The sequence below is a fragment of the Lathamus discolor genome, chromosome 13 (assembly GCF_037157495.1).
Source record: "Lathamus discolor isolate bLatDis1 chromosome 13, bLatDis1.hap1, whole genome shotgun sequence".
Lineage (NCBI taxonomy): Eukaryota > Metazoa > Chordata > Aves > Psittaciformes > Psittacidae > Lathamus > Lathamus discolor.
This window is the reverse complement of record NC_088896.1, coordinates 9,834,447-9,849,480: the sequence shown is the minus strand read 5'-3', so window position 1 is coordinate 9,849,480 and position 15,034 is coordinate 9,834,447. Positions and strand designations below refer to the sequence as shown.

The following is a 15,034-nucleotide window of genomic DNA, read 5'->3' as shown; positions in this document are numbered from 1 at the left end:
GCTCATCCTCAATTTGTTCCAAATTCTGAGTCACTTTTCATAGAGCTGTTCGTAATGAGTTTTATCCAGTCAGTGAGTTTCAGAACAAATACATCCATTGGCTTTCCAGCTGCAGAAATTCTCACCCATCCCATCTAATGTAACTCTGCAGCCTCCGTAATTCTTTTCCTAGAATTTAACAATTAGTATTTTGAAGGACAATCTTTGGCTTTAGAGGTGTGTAATGTTAAAATAAAGGAGTTGTGGATGGCTGGGGACAGGGGACAAAACCCAAAACAGGAGTTTTCCTGCCTGATCTCTGTTGTGAAGATGCTGAGCCTTCCTCAGTGATGACTATGATGCCATTCCACAACCCAGGTCCGCTGTTCCAAGTTAAAAGCAGTCTGGTCCTGCCCTAGAGGTGCTGTTCATGCAGTTGCCTGACTGTGCACCAGCCCATCGAAGGGCTTTTCACTGCATCAGCATATAAGCACCATTAATGTGCCAAGGAGGGGATCCTTGCCTGAATCCCTATGTGCCCACTCAGCTGTAAGCACCAGTAAAAAGAAGGATCTGATCCAGGTCAGGACTAGTCAGCTGGGGAGAGGGGCAGGTAACAGAAGTGTTTCTTTAAGCAGTGATGCTGGTTTAAGCTTATGTGAAGCAGATAGAAAACTACAGACTAACGTTCCTTTCTGTAGTAAAGGATTTTGACAGGTTGAGGTTGTTTAGCTTCCTTCCTTCCCATCAAGCACAGCCAGCCTGTGTCACAAGAGGACTCCTGCAGCACTGAAACTGTAGACTGTAGTTGTTGTAGGTTTGCCCTCCAATTTGGAGGGATGTTTCTACCCAGACTAGTGGAAAAACTCATTTCCCAAAGAAACAATCTATGGCAAGACTCTGGCTGGGGTGTTTTGTGACCAACCTTGGCCATTTTCCTAAGACACAATTTAGTCCCATTTTAACTGAATTGATGATTGGCCTATTTGCAGATTAATCATGACAGCTTTAAAGCAAAGATCCTGCCACACTGAAAGTTCTTGTTGCATCCAGGCACTAATGGAAGTTTGATTCCTTATGTAAGAGTTTGTTGATGTATGATACTATTCTGTACGTGGGATGCACTTTTTCAGCCTTTGGAGCCTGAAATTAGTTCTACACGTATGACAACACTTCAGCGTAACTCATGGAGAGCTCATCTCTTTGCATACCAATTGGAATCCACTGGGATGTGTTATTTTGCGTTCACGTCTGTAATAGTTTCACATTGTTTACAGAGAGAACATGCAGTTTTATAGAAATCACTTGCTTTCATGCAGTTTTACTGCATTATTTTACTCAGCTCGCAAAGGATTTAAGCACACTGCAGTGTGCAGCATTACAAGGCATATAATGATTGAAAATAAAGACTATTTTTGGCTGAAATAATGGAATATTCACAGTCAGAAATATTAAACAGCATTTAAGGAGTGTGGGTGAGATGCAATGCATGAGCTGCATTATATAAAAAGGGCATTATTCAGCCTATTGATTGTAAGGACGTAAATTCAAATCTTGCAAGGGAAAAAGTGGCTTTTTTCTTGCTTCAAACTAGCTATGGGTTAACTTTTGTTACTAAACTGAGGCCTAAGGAGAAACATTGCCAAGTGCAGACATTGATCCATTGAACTTGCAGGCAACATTGAATGTTTGAATTATGCAACTTGGGAAGCATGAGATGCGTAAACATGGATTGTAGCATTGGGTAAACTACTTAAGTGAGGTGGCTTGCCACAAGCTTTCTAGATCATGTACTCTGCTCAGTAAAGCTTGAGGTGTTGTCACTGACTCTCAGCTCTTACTGGTTCCATCATCATTGTATGGGCATCATAGCACGTAAAGAAATCTTGTCCTGTTGAAGTGCTTTGGTTTTGGTATCTATGTCCTATCTCTGTATGGGCTTATGGAAACCACCCAGTGGCACTCCTTGCTCTGATTGTTTGTGTTTTGCTTGCATGCATGGATGCATGGGGTTCCATTCTTGTGCCAGTGTGGTCTGGAAATGGGGACCTGACTGTCAGCCAACTGCTGTGCTGCCCAGTGAATGCAGATCTGTGCTTCATCCATTATGTATCTAGTGACAAGCTGCTCCCAGATGTCCCTTTGGGGCTGGATGCCAAACTGAGTGTCTGGGTTTTGTTGGTTGGGGTTTCTACCTCTTCCCCCTACACCTCTGACTCACTGGAGTGCTGGGAGTGTTACAGTTATGCAGATTAATATTAAATTAATTTAATATATTAATAATATATATTTCTGGCCTATACTTAATTCTTCCTGGGGAAAAAAAAAAAGTCTGTTTTAATTTGTTCATATCACTGGTGGGGTGATCTATACTACACCTCTAGCAGTAAATTGTCTTTTAGAATGGATAGATTCACCAGTACTTCTACTCGATTTGGAATAACACAGCATCCCAGGTACCCATAAGCACATTGCGCACACTTTGTTAAAACCTGGTTTCTGATAATGTTAAATGCTTATAAAAATGCTGAATTGCTTTGTTGTGCTGGATATAAGAAGGGGAACAGTGAGGGAGGGAAAATAGTTATTATTTATGTCAGAAAATCTTTAAAGCTCAAAAGAAAGTGGTTTCAGCGGTTTCTTCTCAAGAAATATTCATAACAGCTGTATTATTTTTTAACACACATGAAAAAGAGATTCCTTATTCTGCCTATTAATCTGTGCTTTTAAAATCTGTCAACTGAAAGCTCAAATCTTGCTGGTTGTTCTCCTTAAGAAGTTATAGATTGGATGTGCGATTGCAGAATGCTTTAATTCTTTCCAGTGGCCTTTATGATCTCTTCTAAAGTGCTAACATGTCCTACAGTAAAGCCTTGAATAGAAATAGACTGCAAAGACAGCAATGACAGAAATTAATTTGCTTCACTTCTGGACTGCAGACCCTTTACGCGTGTTCCATGGCGAGTAGGAATGAGTTGCAATCTCTGAGGGGTTTTTTGGGGTTTGAGTCATGGGTTATTGAAGTCCAGTCCCTTATTGCAGCTTGAAAATTCTTGGCCTGTTGTAAGCAATATTGTGGGATGAATCTCAGCTAACACATCACTGACAGCCCTGCCTCATTTTTTCACTTGAGCTAATGTATTGCTTTTAGTAAATATATGGGATAGGAAATAGTGTTTATCTTTCCACATCATGAGAATACGACTCATTCTGTCTGACAGAAAGTAAGAAATACTGCTTTTATTGCTGCTTCAGGGAGCCAGGAAAAACCGCACAAATCTGTCATGACCATACAGTGGAAAATGCTTGTATGCTACTTTCAGAGTCAAGGTTCTATATGACTTAATAACAAGAACTGCGATTATTCTAAGAACTTAGAACTCAAACATAGGTTAAATTTTGGGGAGCATTTTGAGACAAAGATTAAAATCTGGGAATGTTGTCTAAAATGATTTGAAATCTCTGTCAGCCGCTTAGATAAACTGAAGAAATCTCAGCTCTTTGACTTAACTATGCACAATGGATTGCATTTTAACATTCATATAGGTTGTTATCCTGTCTGCTTTATCTAGTATAAATCTAGCATGAATCTAGGCTACTGTGGTGGTCTTGTTCTATTTTTGTGCTTCATGAACTGTCGTGCTCTGTGTATTGAGCTAGCTCGGGGAATTGGTCCAGCTAAAACCCAGCCTTGCCAGAAAGAAGTTGACTGCATAAATGTTAAGACATAGAAGCAAGTGGATGGGGCCAGTGGTTTTGACAGCAATGTGCCATATGTCAAATTAAAGTGGTCCTTAGGAAATCATCACTATGTCAGCTCTGCATGCTGATGCGGTGTTTCCCTGAGAGTGAAAACGTTTGAGCTGGCAAAGCACTAGGAACCAAGATGGGTGAGCTAAGAAGGGCTGTATGTGAAAGCCTGGTGCTGAATTAGTAGACTGGTGGGGGTACAATTAATTAAATCTTCCTGAATTCATGCTCAAAATATACCTTTATAAGTTGCAGTGACTGTATGGTGACACATTGCACTGCCTCTTGCCATCCTGGTTTTCTTGCTGCAAATCTCCCATCTCAACTACTTGTTTCAGTTATTTTCTTCTTTAGATGTCTTACTGCAAATGTAAATAATTCATTTGTAATTAAATGACATGTTTCCATGGTTTCATATTTAGCTGTGTATATACTGCCTACTTCTGAGTCCGCAGGTATTTCCTCTAAATGCCACTTTTGCTATTTGGAATGAATTACTATAACTTGTGTTATTCACTCAACCATGTAATTTTGATATCTGCCAAACCTTAGAAATGAACGTGCCTGTTATGAGTAAGCAACGTACCCTTCTAACATACTGCAGATAAAAACCGTCTTCTGCCTATTGCTTCACTGTGTGTATGTTGTCTTACATGGGCAATACATTTCTAACTAATTAGGGATGTAGTGCAGAGCTTTGATTTTTTTGTTTGTTGTTTTTCTGCCTGCGATCTTGCAGTTACTTTGGGAAGAAACTGTGTTTTCAGTGATTGATGAGCTCAGGAAAGTGATGCTGAAGTTTCTGGCAGATGACCTTTAATAAGATGTATGTAATCGGATAAGAGTTGCAAAAAACATTGGGAATCGTGATTGTGTGACAGTTCATATCAAAGACTTCTATCATCTTTTTAGTGACTTTTGCATATGTAAGTAAATGCAGAATTATGTGATTGTCCCTGTTGTACTGGCAGCTGTGAAACAATTCTCTTACCAGGGCTGTACCCGAACAGGTATCATTGGAGGTTTATTTCCTGTAGTTTAGTACTTGGGATATGGCTCTGTTCATATTTCAAACAGCTTGTTCAGTGTCATCCTGGCCTCACTTCTTCCCATCATGAAGAAAATAAATACTGTCTTTTGGCAACAGTGGAATTAGTGCGTGGATTGAGTTTACTGGCAAATAAGGCTCATTAGTTTCATTAGTATGTGTAAGGTTTCTCAAACACAACTGAAAGCCTAGACTTAAATCCAAAATATACTAAAATACCTAATGTGCAGCTCTTGGCATTCAGATCTGGCATTTCCCTTGTTGTGTTTATTGTGTCCATACGAATCACACTGAAGGAAGGAAATGTTTTGGTCCACAGCCACCACTAGCTTGGTATCATTAAATTATGAAGTAAAGTGCGGAGCAAAACAAGCTATAACTTTAGTACCAGAATATTCTGAACTATTTCTAAAACGATAAAACCTTGCAGCTGCGCGAGCATGCCTTCTGTATTCCATCAGTTTTCCATGCTTACTGTGGAGCATGGCGCAGACTGTGTTAAATCGGCCGTGGGGGTGATTTAATGCGAGATGAAAGATTAAGGAATCACATAAATCTCCCAGACGTTTGTCTTTGGTGCATTAGGCACCTCGTGACTGAACAATCAAGTTTTCAGCTTGGTTGGCAGCGAGGAGCAGCCCTGCCCACAGCAGCTTCCAGAGCTGGCGCTCCCTCAAGCCAGCCCTGGGCTTGGTGGTTAAGAGGCAGAACGGGAAGAATGTGGCTTGGGATGGCGGCTGGGCTTGTGAAAGCAAAGCCATTGTGATTGCTCTTAGTGCGGGAGGAGGTTTACTCGTTGAGGACCTCATTCTTTTTTCATGCTAGATGTGATGCTCATGTCTTGTAGCATCAGTAGAAGCAGTCACCATGATTTTCCAAAAGCTCTGTTTTCTGCTGGCATCCAGGATTCCAGCTGTATTAGAAAACAAAATCCTACGGCTCCTGGTAAACCCAGGACAATTCCCGAGATCGGTTTCATCTTGTATCCCGTTGTTTCCTCGTCTTGAATGTGTGCAGCCTGTGCTGCTCCGCAGTGCTGCCTCTCTTGGCCCTTTATTTTTGCAGTAGGTAATACATCAAACTGGAGGCAGCAGCTTCGTTTAAGACATCCCAGTTCTGCGATTAGGGTCGCTGCGGAGTTAGTTGGAAAATCAAGAACTAATGTTCAGTGTTCACAAGAACCGTTTGTGGGCTTTCATATTGTGTCAGGTCTTTAATTGAAAGAGCTGTGCTGTTTCTTGCTGATATGCTTGTACACAGCTCCAAAGCAGGTTACATCAGACACCCAGTGTCTTTGTTGCTGGCATACAACATGTTCAGATCAGCAGATTTTTAAACCGAAGAGAATTCAAACTCCAGAAGCGATGTAAAGAGGCTGATTGTGGGTCATCTCCTTTGCTGTTACAAGTTCTTGAAATAGCTGTTCCAGCGCTGGTTTTGACAGATGACTTCTGGGTTATTATTCATTTATAAAATGGGACACCTCAAAGCAGAGAGATTAATAGCTTGTGGAACTTTAGCAAGGACTTTACATAGAAATGGTGATCTCCGTCTTTTCAAAAGTGTGTAATTAACGAGTAGATAGTGTTGAATGTTTCATATTTCATTAAATACTTCAATACTTTGAAGCTCTTCCTCAGTTTTGCAAGCATCACACTACAGTTCTAGGAGAAAAACCAGTACTATGAACCTTCTTTTCCCTGCAGTGGAAGACAGAAATGGCAAATGGGGTATGTATCTGAATATAGTGTTCAGACAAACCTGAATGTGTTGGTTACTTTACTAAATGCAGCCTGTTTGACATTGTGTGACATGTTGCTGCAGGTATGTAGTTATAATTTTATCCCACAGAACTACCAGGTTAGCCAGAGTTGTTTGGGTAGATGCAGATATCTGTGCGTTCTCTGCCAGGCATTCATGCTGTATTTGCACACTGTTGTAGTTCTGGCAAAGCCAGCTTACCGGCAACATCCATCTGCTTTATGCTTAATGTAAAGGAGTTAATGACCTGAGTAGTTAAGACTGTCCGGACGATCTGTGTAATCCTTTCACACAAATAAGATGATGTTGCAGTTAACCGTTACTTTCTCTTTTAAAAATACATAGTAGAGATCTTCCTTGTGTCCTCCCCACAACCTATTTATCCTGATTGAACTTGTCAGAATTGACAGCCTGTGCAGCAAGGTCAGGTGGATGAGGATACACAAACCAATTATTGAGTGCTAGACTCGATGCTTAGAAGTAGGAATCAGCCCTAATTTATCAGTATTGATTTCGTGTAGTCTCTGTACGTTGACTTCAGGGTAGGTGTTTGATGCTGCTTTGAGCAGGTAGTTTGAGTTTTGCAGAAACAGCAATGGAAATAAAGATAACCCATGGAGCAAGCAGTGGGTAGGACTATGCAGATTAGTGCCATGAAGGTGCTGTGTGGCCTCATGCTGTTACAAAAGAGCTTTAAGCAGTTTAGTAACAGGTTAAGGTGATGGGGAGAGACAGTTTCTTGTTAACTATGTTATCCAGGAACAGGCTGTATCTCACTGTGCTGCAGGCTGTTTTAGTGAGAAGATTTGTAAATGCCAAGTGAAAAGATAGCATATAGCAGTTGTGAGTGTTAGCCTGGGCACTCTCTTGAGATAGCACTCTCTTCTAGATGGGGTGAAACACTGGCAAAAAAGCTAGCTGATGTGTTATAAATTATATATGTTGAAAAAGTTAGAGAAATGGAATTCTAACAGAATTCCCTGTGGATTCAGTTTGCTCACAGCAGTCAAAGGTAGTGCTCCTTCTGACTTGTGTTTGGTTTAGCATCTACAGCCTTGAAAGGGATTTCCATTATTATTTCCTTGCAGGTTATAATCATATTCAGAAAAGGAGAAAGACAAGTTTTACTAAACCCTGTTTCTTAATTGCTACTCTTCTTGCTCTGGAAATATTTCCTGTTCCTGAGTTTAATCTATTCCTAGTAAATTTATTTAAACAGGAATGCTTATTTAAATAACAAATGTAGTTGGTATTTAAGTGATTTGTCTATTTTGAAGTGGTACCCTATTTCCGTTTAATGTAATTGCTGTATTTAATCGCAGAATGAACTAATGCGTGCCATGTGCCAAATTCATTCATTGCTTGATGTCGTGCAGAAGACACAAGGCAGGCAGTAATATGGGCCCCTTGGGGAAATTCTGTGGCCTCACTGGAAATGCAAAGTATGCGAAACAGCAACAAAATTACGCAGTGCTCCAAGCTACTGTAGAGGCCCTTGAAGTTCTCCAGTGTGCTCTGAGGGTAGTGGCAGAGAGTGATTTTCATGCCTGTTATACGTACGTTGCAACTCCTTAGTCCAGTTCGCAATCAGTTCTTATTCAAAACCCAACAACAAATATTGAGTGGACACAAGAGTTATTTAGAATCATAGAATAGAATCATAGAACAGTTAGGGTTGGAAAGGACCTCAAGATCATCCAGTTCCAACCCCCCTGCCATGGGCAGGGACACCTCACACTAAACCATCCCACCCAAGGCTTCGTCCAACCTGGCCTTGAACACCGCCAGGGATGGAGCACTCACAACCTCCCTGGGCAACCCATTCCAGTGCCTCACCACCCTAACAGGAAAGAATTTCCTCCTTAGATCCAATCTAAACTTCCCCTGTTTAAGTTCTAACCCGTTACCCCTTGTCCTGTCACTACAGTCCCTGACGAAGAGTTCCTCCCCAGCATCCCTATAGGCCCCCTTCAGGTACTGGAAGGCTGCTATGAGGTCCCCACGCAGCCTTCTCTTCTCCAGGCTGAACAGCCCCAACTTTTTCAGCCTGTCTTCATACGGGAGGTGCTCCAGCCCCTGATCATCCTCGTGGCCTCCTCTGGACTTGTTCCAGCAGTTCCATGTCCTTTTTATGTTGAGGACACCAGAACTGCACACAGTGCTCTAAGTAAGGTCTCACAAGAGCAGAGTAGAGGGGCAGGATCACCTCCTTCGACCTGTTGGTCACGCTCCTTTTGATGCAGCCCAGGACTGTTGTGGCCAACCAGGCCGCTTCTACTGCTTCCTTGGGGAGAAACACTACTAGAAACAAATGATGTAGGCAAGAATATGTATAGCTGCTGTTGTTGGGAACAAATAATGTCATAATACCGGAGCCACAGCTTTAAAGTTTGTTTAAATAGGAAGCTAATACATTATTTTTGCGATAAAGTTTCATAAATTCATCATTAAATTGGGAGAGTACTCTCGACTATTCAAAAACAAGTCAAAGATGACTTGGAAAAACCTCACTTATTTCTCTATAGCAAATAACTGGCAGTTCAGTTTGACTCTTAGAAATGAATCCCCTTTGCCCTTTAGATTTGCAGCTTAATTCGTTTCACTTGAATAAGTAGATAGTGTGGTAGCAATATTCATGTCTGTTTGGAAGAGCTCATCCGACCTGCTGTTTCCCTCCCAGCAGCAGGAGGATAAAAATGATATATTTTTTTTAAGTATCTGTTGGACTTTTCTGATAACTCCAAATTACGAAGTCTGTGACTTTTGACTTCATGTTTTTGCCACTGCACTTTGGAATGTTTGTGGTAGTGGAGCTCTTCGGACATATGCCTAAAGGATGTGTGGGTGGGTGACTGGGGCTCCACTATGGCTTTTCTCCTTTATAGATCATCTAATAGAGAAGATTGCTTCTGTTATTTATTATTGTAATACTTTGTTTCTCTCATCAGTCTCATGTCATATCTGAAAGCTACAACTAACAGTGTTTTTCAGCAGATAACTCTCACCCAGCAATATATATCATGCTAACCTTCGCACATCACAATTGAGAAAACAGTTGGAAATTTACAGCAGTGCCTTGTAACTCTGACTGGCGACAGTATATATATACATTATTAACATGTTTTTCTCAGTATTTTGCATGCACAGAGAAGTGTTGGATAAAATGAATTGCCCTCCTATTACATATCATAAATCCCAGCTATCACGTAGTGCATCTCCTGTTTGTTTGCTTTGAGAATGCACCGAGTGCTCTGTAGCACATTCTTCCTTGTTTTCGTGTTGCCCCTTTAGCATTCTCTGCTCTCTGCAGCATTGCTGGGAGGATGGAGGGCAAGGGATCAGCGTGCTGGTGGAGAACTAGCAGCTACTCTGGTTCTGCAACACAAGGCCTGTTTTGTTCTCTCCCTTCCTCCCTGTGCCCCCTCCCTGGGCTGCTGAGAGATTATTTGTCTGTAGCAAGCCCAGAGCTGGAAAGGATGGATGTCTGCAACCATATTCTGTATACCACAGATCAAAATCATGCTGTCAAAACATGAAAATACCTCAATAATTTTCTTTTCCATCTTAACTGTCAGCCTAAAGATACCACTTGCTCTCGAGCTACTATGCATAATGTGTGCCAGCTCACTTCTACTCTTGTTATAATGTAAAGCAACGAATTCCCTGGCAGTCTCTGCAAAGCAGAGTAATAACTTTCATTACAAGAAGGTGGTGAACATAATGTGACTTCTTAACAGCTGCAGTAAGTGATGTGAAGCTATTAACATCTTTTCAAAACAAGTAACAAGTGAGGGCTTATTTTTCATCTCTATTCCTGAAAAAAATGGCGTGTTATTTTAAGCAGATAACATTTTATTTGCACTTCTATGGGTTAAGAATGTTTTACGTGAGTTCTCTAGCTCGGCATTGCCTTGTGAAAGTGAGAAAACTATAAAACTAATGCTGAACTACACTCTAATGGCTGAATTTCAAAATGAGAATTTGGGTGTTAAATTTTATGTATGGAAATGATGAGTGCTAACGAGAGATTTTAGTTCACCCTTACTCTTTTCCCTTCAGATTTATGGTTCCAGGAGAGGTGCTCACTCCATTGTTTATTTTTGTGACAATCTATTTGGGTATTCTCAAAGGGCGAGAGAGGACCGATGCTTTTGAACTGCTCCCTAAGGAAACAAGTTCTTTGGAGAGAGTTAACCCATTACAAATAGAAATAGGAAATAAAGGCAAAAGAATTGAGACTGCCCATGTTGATGTGCACGCAACAGTCAGTCTGTTGGCTGAACAGAAAGGCTTTTAAAAGTTCAGTAGTCAGTACTGATAACTGAAACCTTAATGACTTTTTTGAGGTGTAGCTACAAGTCCCAAAGGGCAAATGCTGTCTGGTCTATGCGTTTTGGCAGCTGAACTGGAGTTTCCATTGTGGTGTGGTTAGCATTGTTTTCATGGAGCTGAAGTTCATAACCATGGTCTGAGGCTGTAGCAAAGAGTGGCACTGCTTTTCCTACGTATCTATCCTGACACTTAGAATATATCATATTAAAAACAAGGGTGACATTTTCTCTAGCTGAATGCATTTTTTAACACGCTGTGTGAGGCTGCCAGCTCAGAGGTGGGATGTGACTATGCTATTTCATAAATACTGCCCAAAATAGATGCCCAAAAATGCAGAGTTCTTGTAACACAGACTGTTGCTGAATAAAGGCAGAGTGGAGTAGCCAGTCTAAGATCCTGATTTGAAAAGCAGGCATTGGTAAAGCAGCTCAGTTCTACAACCCAGAAGTGTTTCTTAAGGTCTTTTGCATATGTTGTCATTTGCCACTGTATGATCACTGCCTACAAAAGTAATGAGTTAACTTTTCTGTTTCCTGAAGGATGTAATGAGGATGTTATTTTTTTTTGCATGTGATTTATTTGGGCTTTTGTCTTCAAGAGTGGAAGGTTTGGAACTGAAAATACGATTTGGAAGTGAAAGGTTTTTCAGCTGCAAGTAGTATTAATAGTAATTGCCACTTAGTGATCTTCCAGTTGGGAGAAACAAACCATGGAAATGATAATTGTAGGATTCATTGGGGTTGAGATTGATGAACAAACTAGACAACCAAGTGGGCAGCATACATTGAGCCAGAGCTCTGGCTCATGTGAAGGCGACAGAGCTTATCTGGAATCAGTAGAGCAAAGCCCATTTTATTCCATTTGCCCAAAGAATTGACATATGCCATGTCAGAAATAGAACTGTTGGAAACAATTGCTGCTTGGGATGAGGATGAAAAATAGCTGGAGAAAGATATGAGGGTGATTAGACTTCTTTAAAGCCAGACGGCTGACTTAAGGATGTAAATGAGGCCAGTCTGGCATTACGGAGGAGTCATCGTTGTGTGCTGCAATGACATGAAGCTGCACTTGATAACATCTTTCTCAGCTCTCTTGATTAGGTGAAAGAAATTTGTATACATAGTAAATGGGGGAAAAGAACTGTTAAAGATGCCTCAGGAAATGAGCTGTTTGGAAAAACAGAGATTATTTTATTTGGTTTCCACTGAAGTTGAGGAAGTTCAGTGTTTGCAAGTGCCATTCGAATGAAATCTATTTTATCCTTTAGAAGCATCCTTTGAAATAGCATATTATTATGTATTGGAAATGCAAAATTTGAAGTCTTTAGGGAATGTATTATATGTAAAGAAGTAGTGAATTACTTTCGAATCATTTCATTATCATCTCCTGACTCATTGCTTGCTGGTGTGTGTTTGTTTCAAGGTATTCGCACAGTCTCAGATGTAAATTCTTCCGTTTTGTTAAAATGTGGAGCAATTCTGGAGTATCTGAACTAAGCTTAATATTAAAAATCACCTGTAGTGAGGGTGAAAAGCGAAAATCCCTGCTTCTCAAAGTAAGCACACTCAAGAACAATCAAATTGTTCTTATGTGGTTTGGGCGGACGCGCATGACCTGTACTGTGTGACAACCTATAGCCTTGCTCACATGAGATAATGAAATTAAAAGAAGCTTTCCTTATCTGAGAAAGAAAAACTCCTTTCAGATCATAAATGTTAAATGGGAGTGCCATTATCTCCTGCTATTCTGTGGTACGAGAACACTTTGTTCTCTACAAAAGTCTCCAGACTTTGCTTTCTCACAGAATAATTAAGTAGTAAAGACATTGGATGTAGACCTGTTCACCAAGGCATACAGGTGAATGCATCCCATACCCAAGCACGGGTTTCATTCCTTATTTATGCCTCCTGCTCTTACCTGCATGCATTTCGGCAGTTCTTGTTGCAGATACGGGTTTAGACTCAGGAAACGTGGCTTTATGGAGTTGCTCATCCCACACTGTATTTTAACACTATGGGCTCTCTTAAATACTCAGTGTTGTGTAGTCTTCTGATTTTTCTAATGTCCATCTTTAATTATATTGTTTACTTGATGTCTGCCTTTCTTGTGTGTCTTCATTTAATATTAGGCTCTGCTTTCTTTCACTGACTTACAGGTGCGCTATTTGACTACAAGTTTTATTTCCACTGTTGTTATATTTGTTACAATGGGAAAAAAATTAACATCTGCCATTCTAATTCTTGGTTTCTCTTTTCTTACTAGTTTGCTGCTTTGTGGTTCATAAGAGATGCCATGAGTTTGTTACCTTCTCTTGTCCTGGGGCTGACAAGGGACCTGACACTGATGTAAGTACATTAACATTTAATATGTTGCTTTTATACATAGTTTTATGTTGTTTGCGCCTAACTGTGAGAATTAATTGTAAGCACTATCAATAGGCTCTTTATGATAAATATTCACTTCAGAACTTTGAAAAAACATTTGGACTACAAATATCTATCAAAAAGAGCTTGTTGATACTCTTTGTATCTGTGTTATCTCAAGGTACATCTTCAGAGTTGACTCTGGTCCTTATCATTTGCTCACAATGATCTCTAGCTTCAATGAGATGACAGTTTAATTGTGATCCAAGTGACTTACCTGAGATAGGTTTTGAAGCAATTACAGTGGTGCTCGAGCTCGTATTCCGGTCAGGATACACTCATTCTATCTTGCTGTGTCAATACTTCTGCATACCCATAGCATTTTTGGTCAACAACCAGTTTTTACTTTGAGCACATCTGCTTACATGGTGAGCCACATGTACTAGAATTGTGTGTCACCCTGCTGAAATAATAAACTAATCTTGTTTGTTCACATAAAAATAACATTCATTTGGGGTTTAGAGATTCTGCTTTACAGTGAAGTAATTTAACATCTGCTTATGGGAACAATGCATTCCAAGAGTTCTTTGTCTGAATGGCTCCGTTTTGTTTCTTACAACATATTCATGCCCTAGATTGTAGGCTATTATCTCCTTTGACGAAATGCACCAGAAGACTTTTCTTGCTAGGTTTTAATGAGCTCCTCATGAATTGTTTTAATATGCCAGCCATAAGATCAATGAACAATACATGGGCAGAAGCCAAAAGGGGGTTTGGAAAATTTGGGATGTTAAAAAGTTATCTTGTTTCTACATTTAAATACGGTTGTTATTGCTGATTGACACTAGTAGTGGTGACATAGATTGAATCATAGAATCATAGAATGGTTAGGATTGGAAAGGACCTCAAGATCATCTGGTTCCAACCCCCCTGCCATGGACAGGGACACCTCTCACTAAACCATCCAACACAAGGCTTCATCCAACCTGGCCATGCGTAGGTCTTCTGCACCTATTATGGATGGTTTGACTTTTGAAAGTGTTCTTGATTACTTTTGTTTTGAAAAGTGACTTCTTTAGGGCTTTTTCCTAAAGTTCATAAATGAGAACAAACGTTTAGGAGTGCGACCATTGAATTTTATCGAGAATCAATTCATGGCTATAGAATGTGTTGTGTGGCAGGTTGTTAATAGTCCTTAATGTTGCTGACTGCATTCCATGATTTATTTTGGGGGGCCTTGGTGATTAAATAAATCAGTCTAATGCCTTCTTTTGGTATTTGGGTTACCAAATAATCATTTTCTATATTTACACAGAAGCAATATCTCAAAACCACTTTGAGGATTAAAAGCAAACAGAAAATAAATACGGTTTATTAAAATTTGCTGCATTAGTGGGTCTTATTACACGAAGAGGATTTCAGAATGTTATACTTTAATTCACTGAAATATTTGACTGTAATGTCTACCCTTTTACAATTCAGTAACTTATCCCTGTCTGAGTTACTGGAAGCTTTGTTCTGAAATGCAGTGTGTTAGAAAAGGTTATCATAATATTTAGCAGATTTTTAAATATAAAAAAGTCCTTTTCTAAATTATTTCATGCAGGTGCACAATTAATTTGCATACTCACATTCTCCAGTGCCTTTGCCTGATGCAACCTTTCTGTTAAGCTTTAGAGTAATACTGTCATTAATAAAATGAAAATTCCCAGAGTAATAATTATAAATTATAATTATATGTTATAATATTTATTGCATGTTATAAAAATTCTAAATTAGCATGCACTGCACATTTAGCATA

The 15,034-nt window shown here is 39.9% G+C and overlaps 1 protein-coding gene across 1 annotated transcript in view; it reads left to right on the top strand.

The window, feature by feature from the left end:
• Positions 1-15,034, top strand: part of PRKCA (protein kinase C alpha) — a 143,538-nt gene that overhangs the window by 44,723 nt on the left and 83,781 nt on the right. Inside the window, exon 3 of the mRNA XM_065693238.1 lies at positions 13,133-13,215. Within this exon, the coding sequence (XP_065549310.1) occupies positions 13,133-13,215 (83 nt within the window). The remainder of the gene's footprint in view (positions 1-13,132; positions 13,216-15,034) is intronic.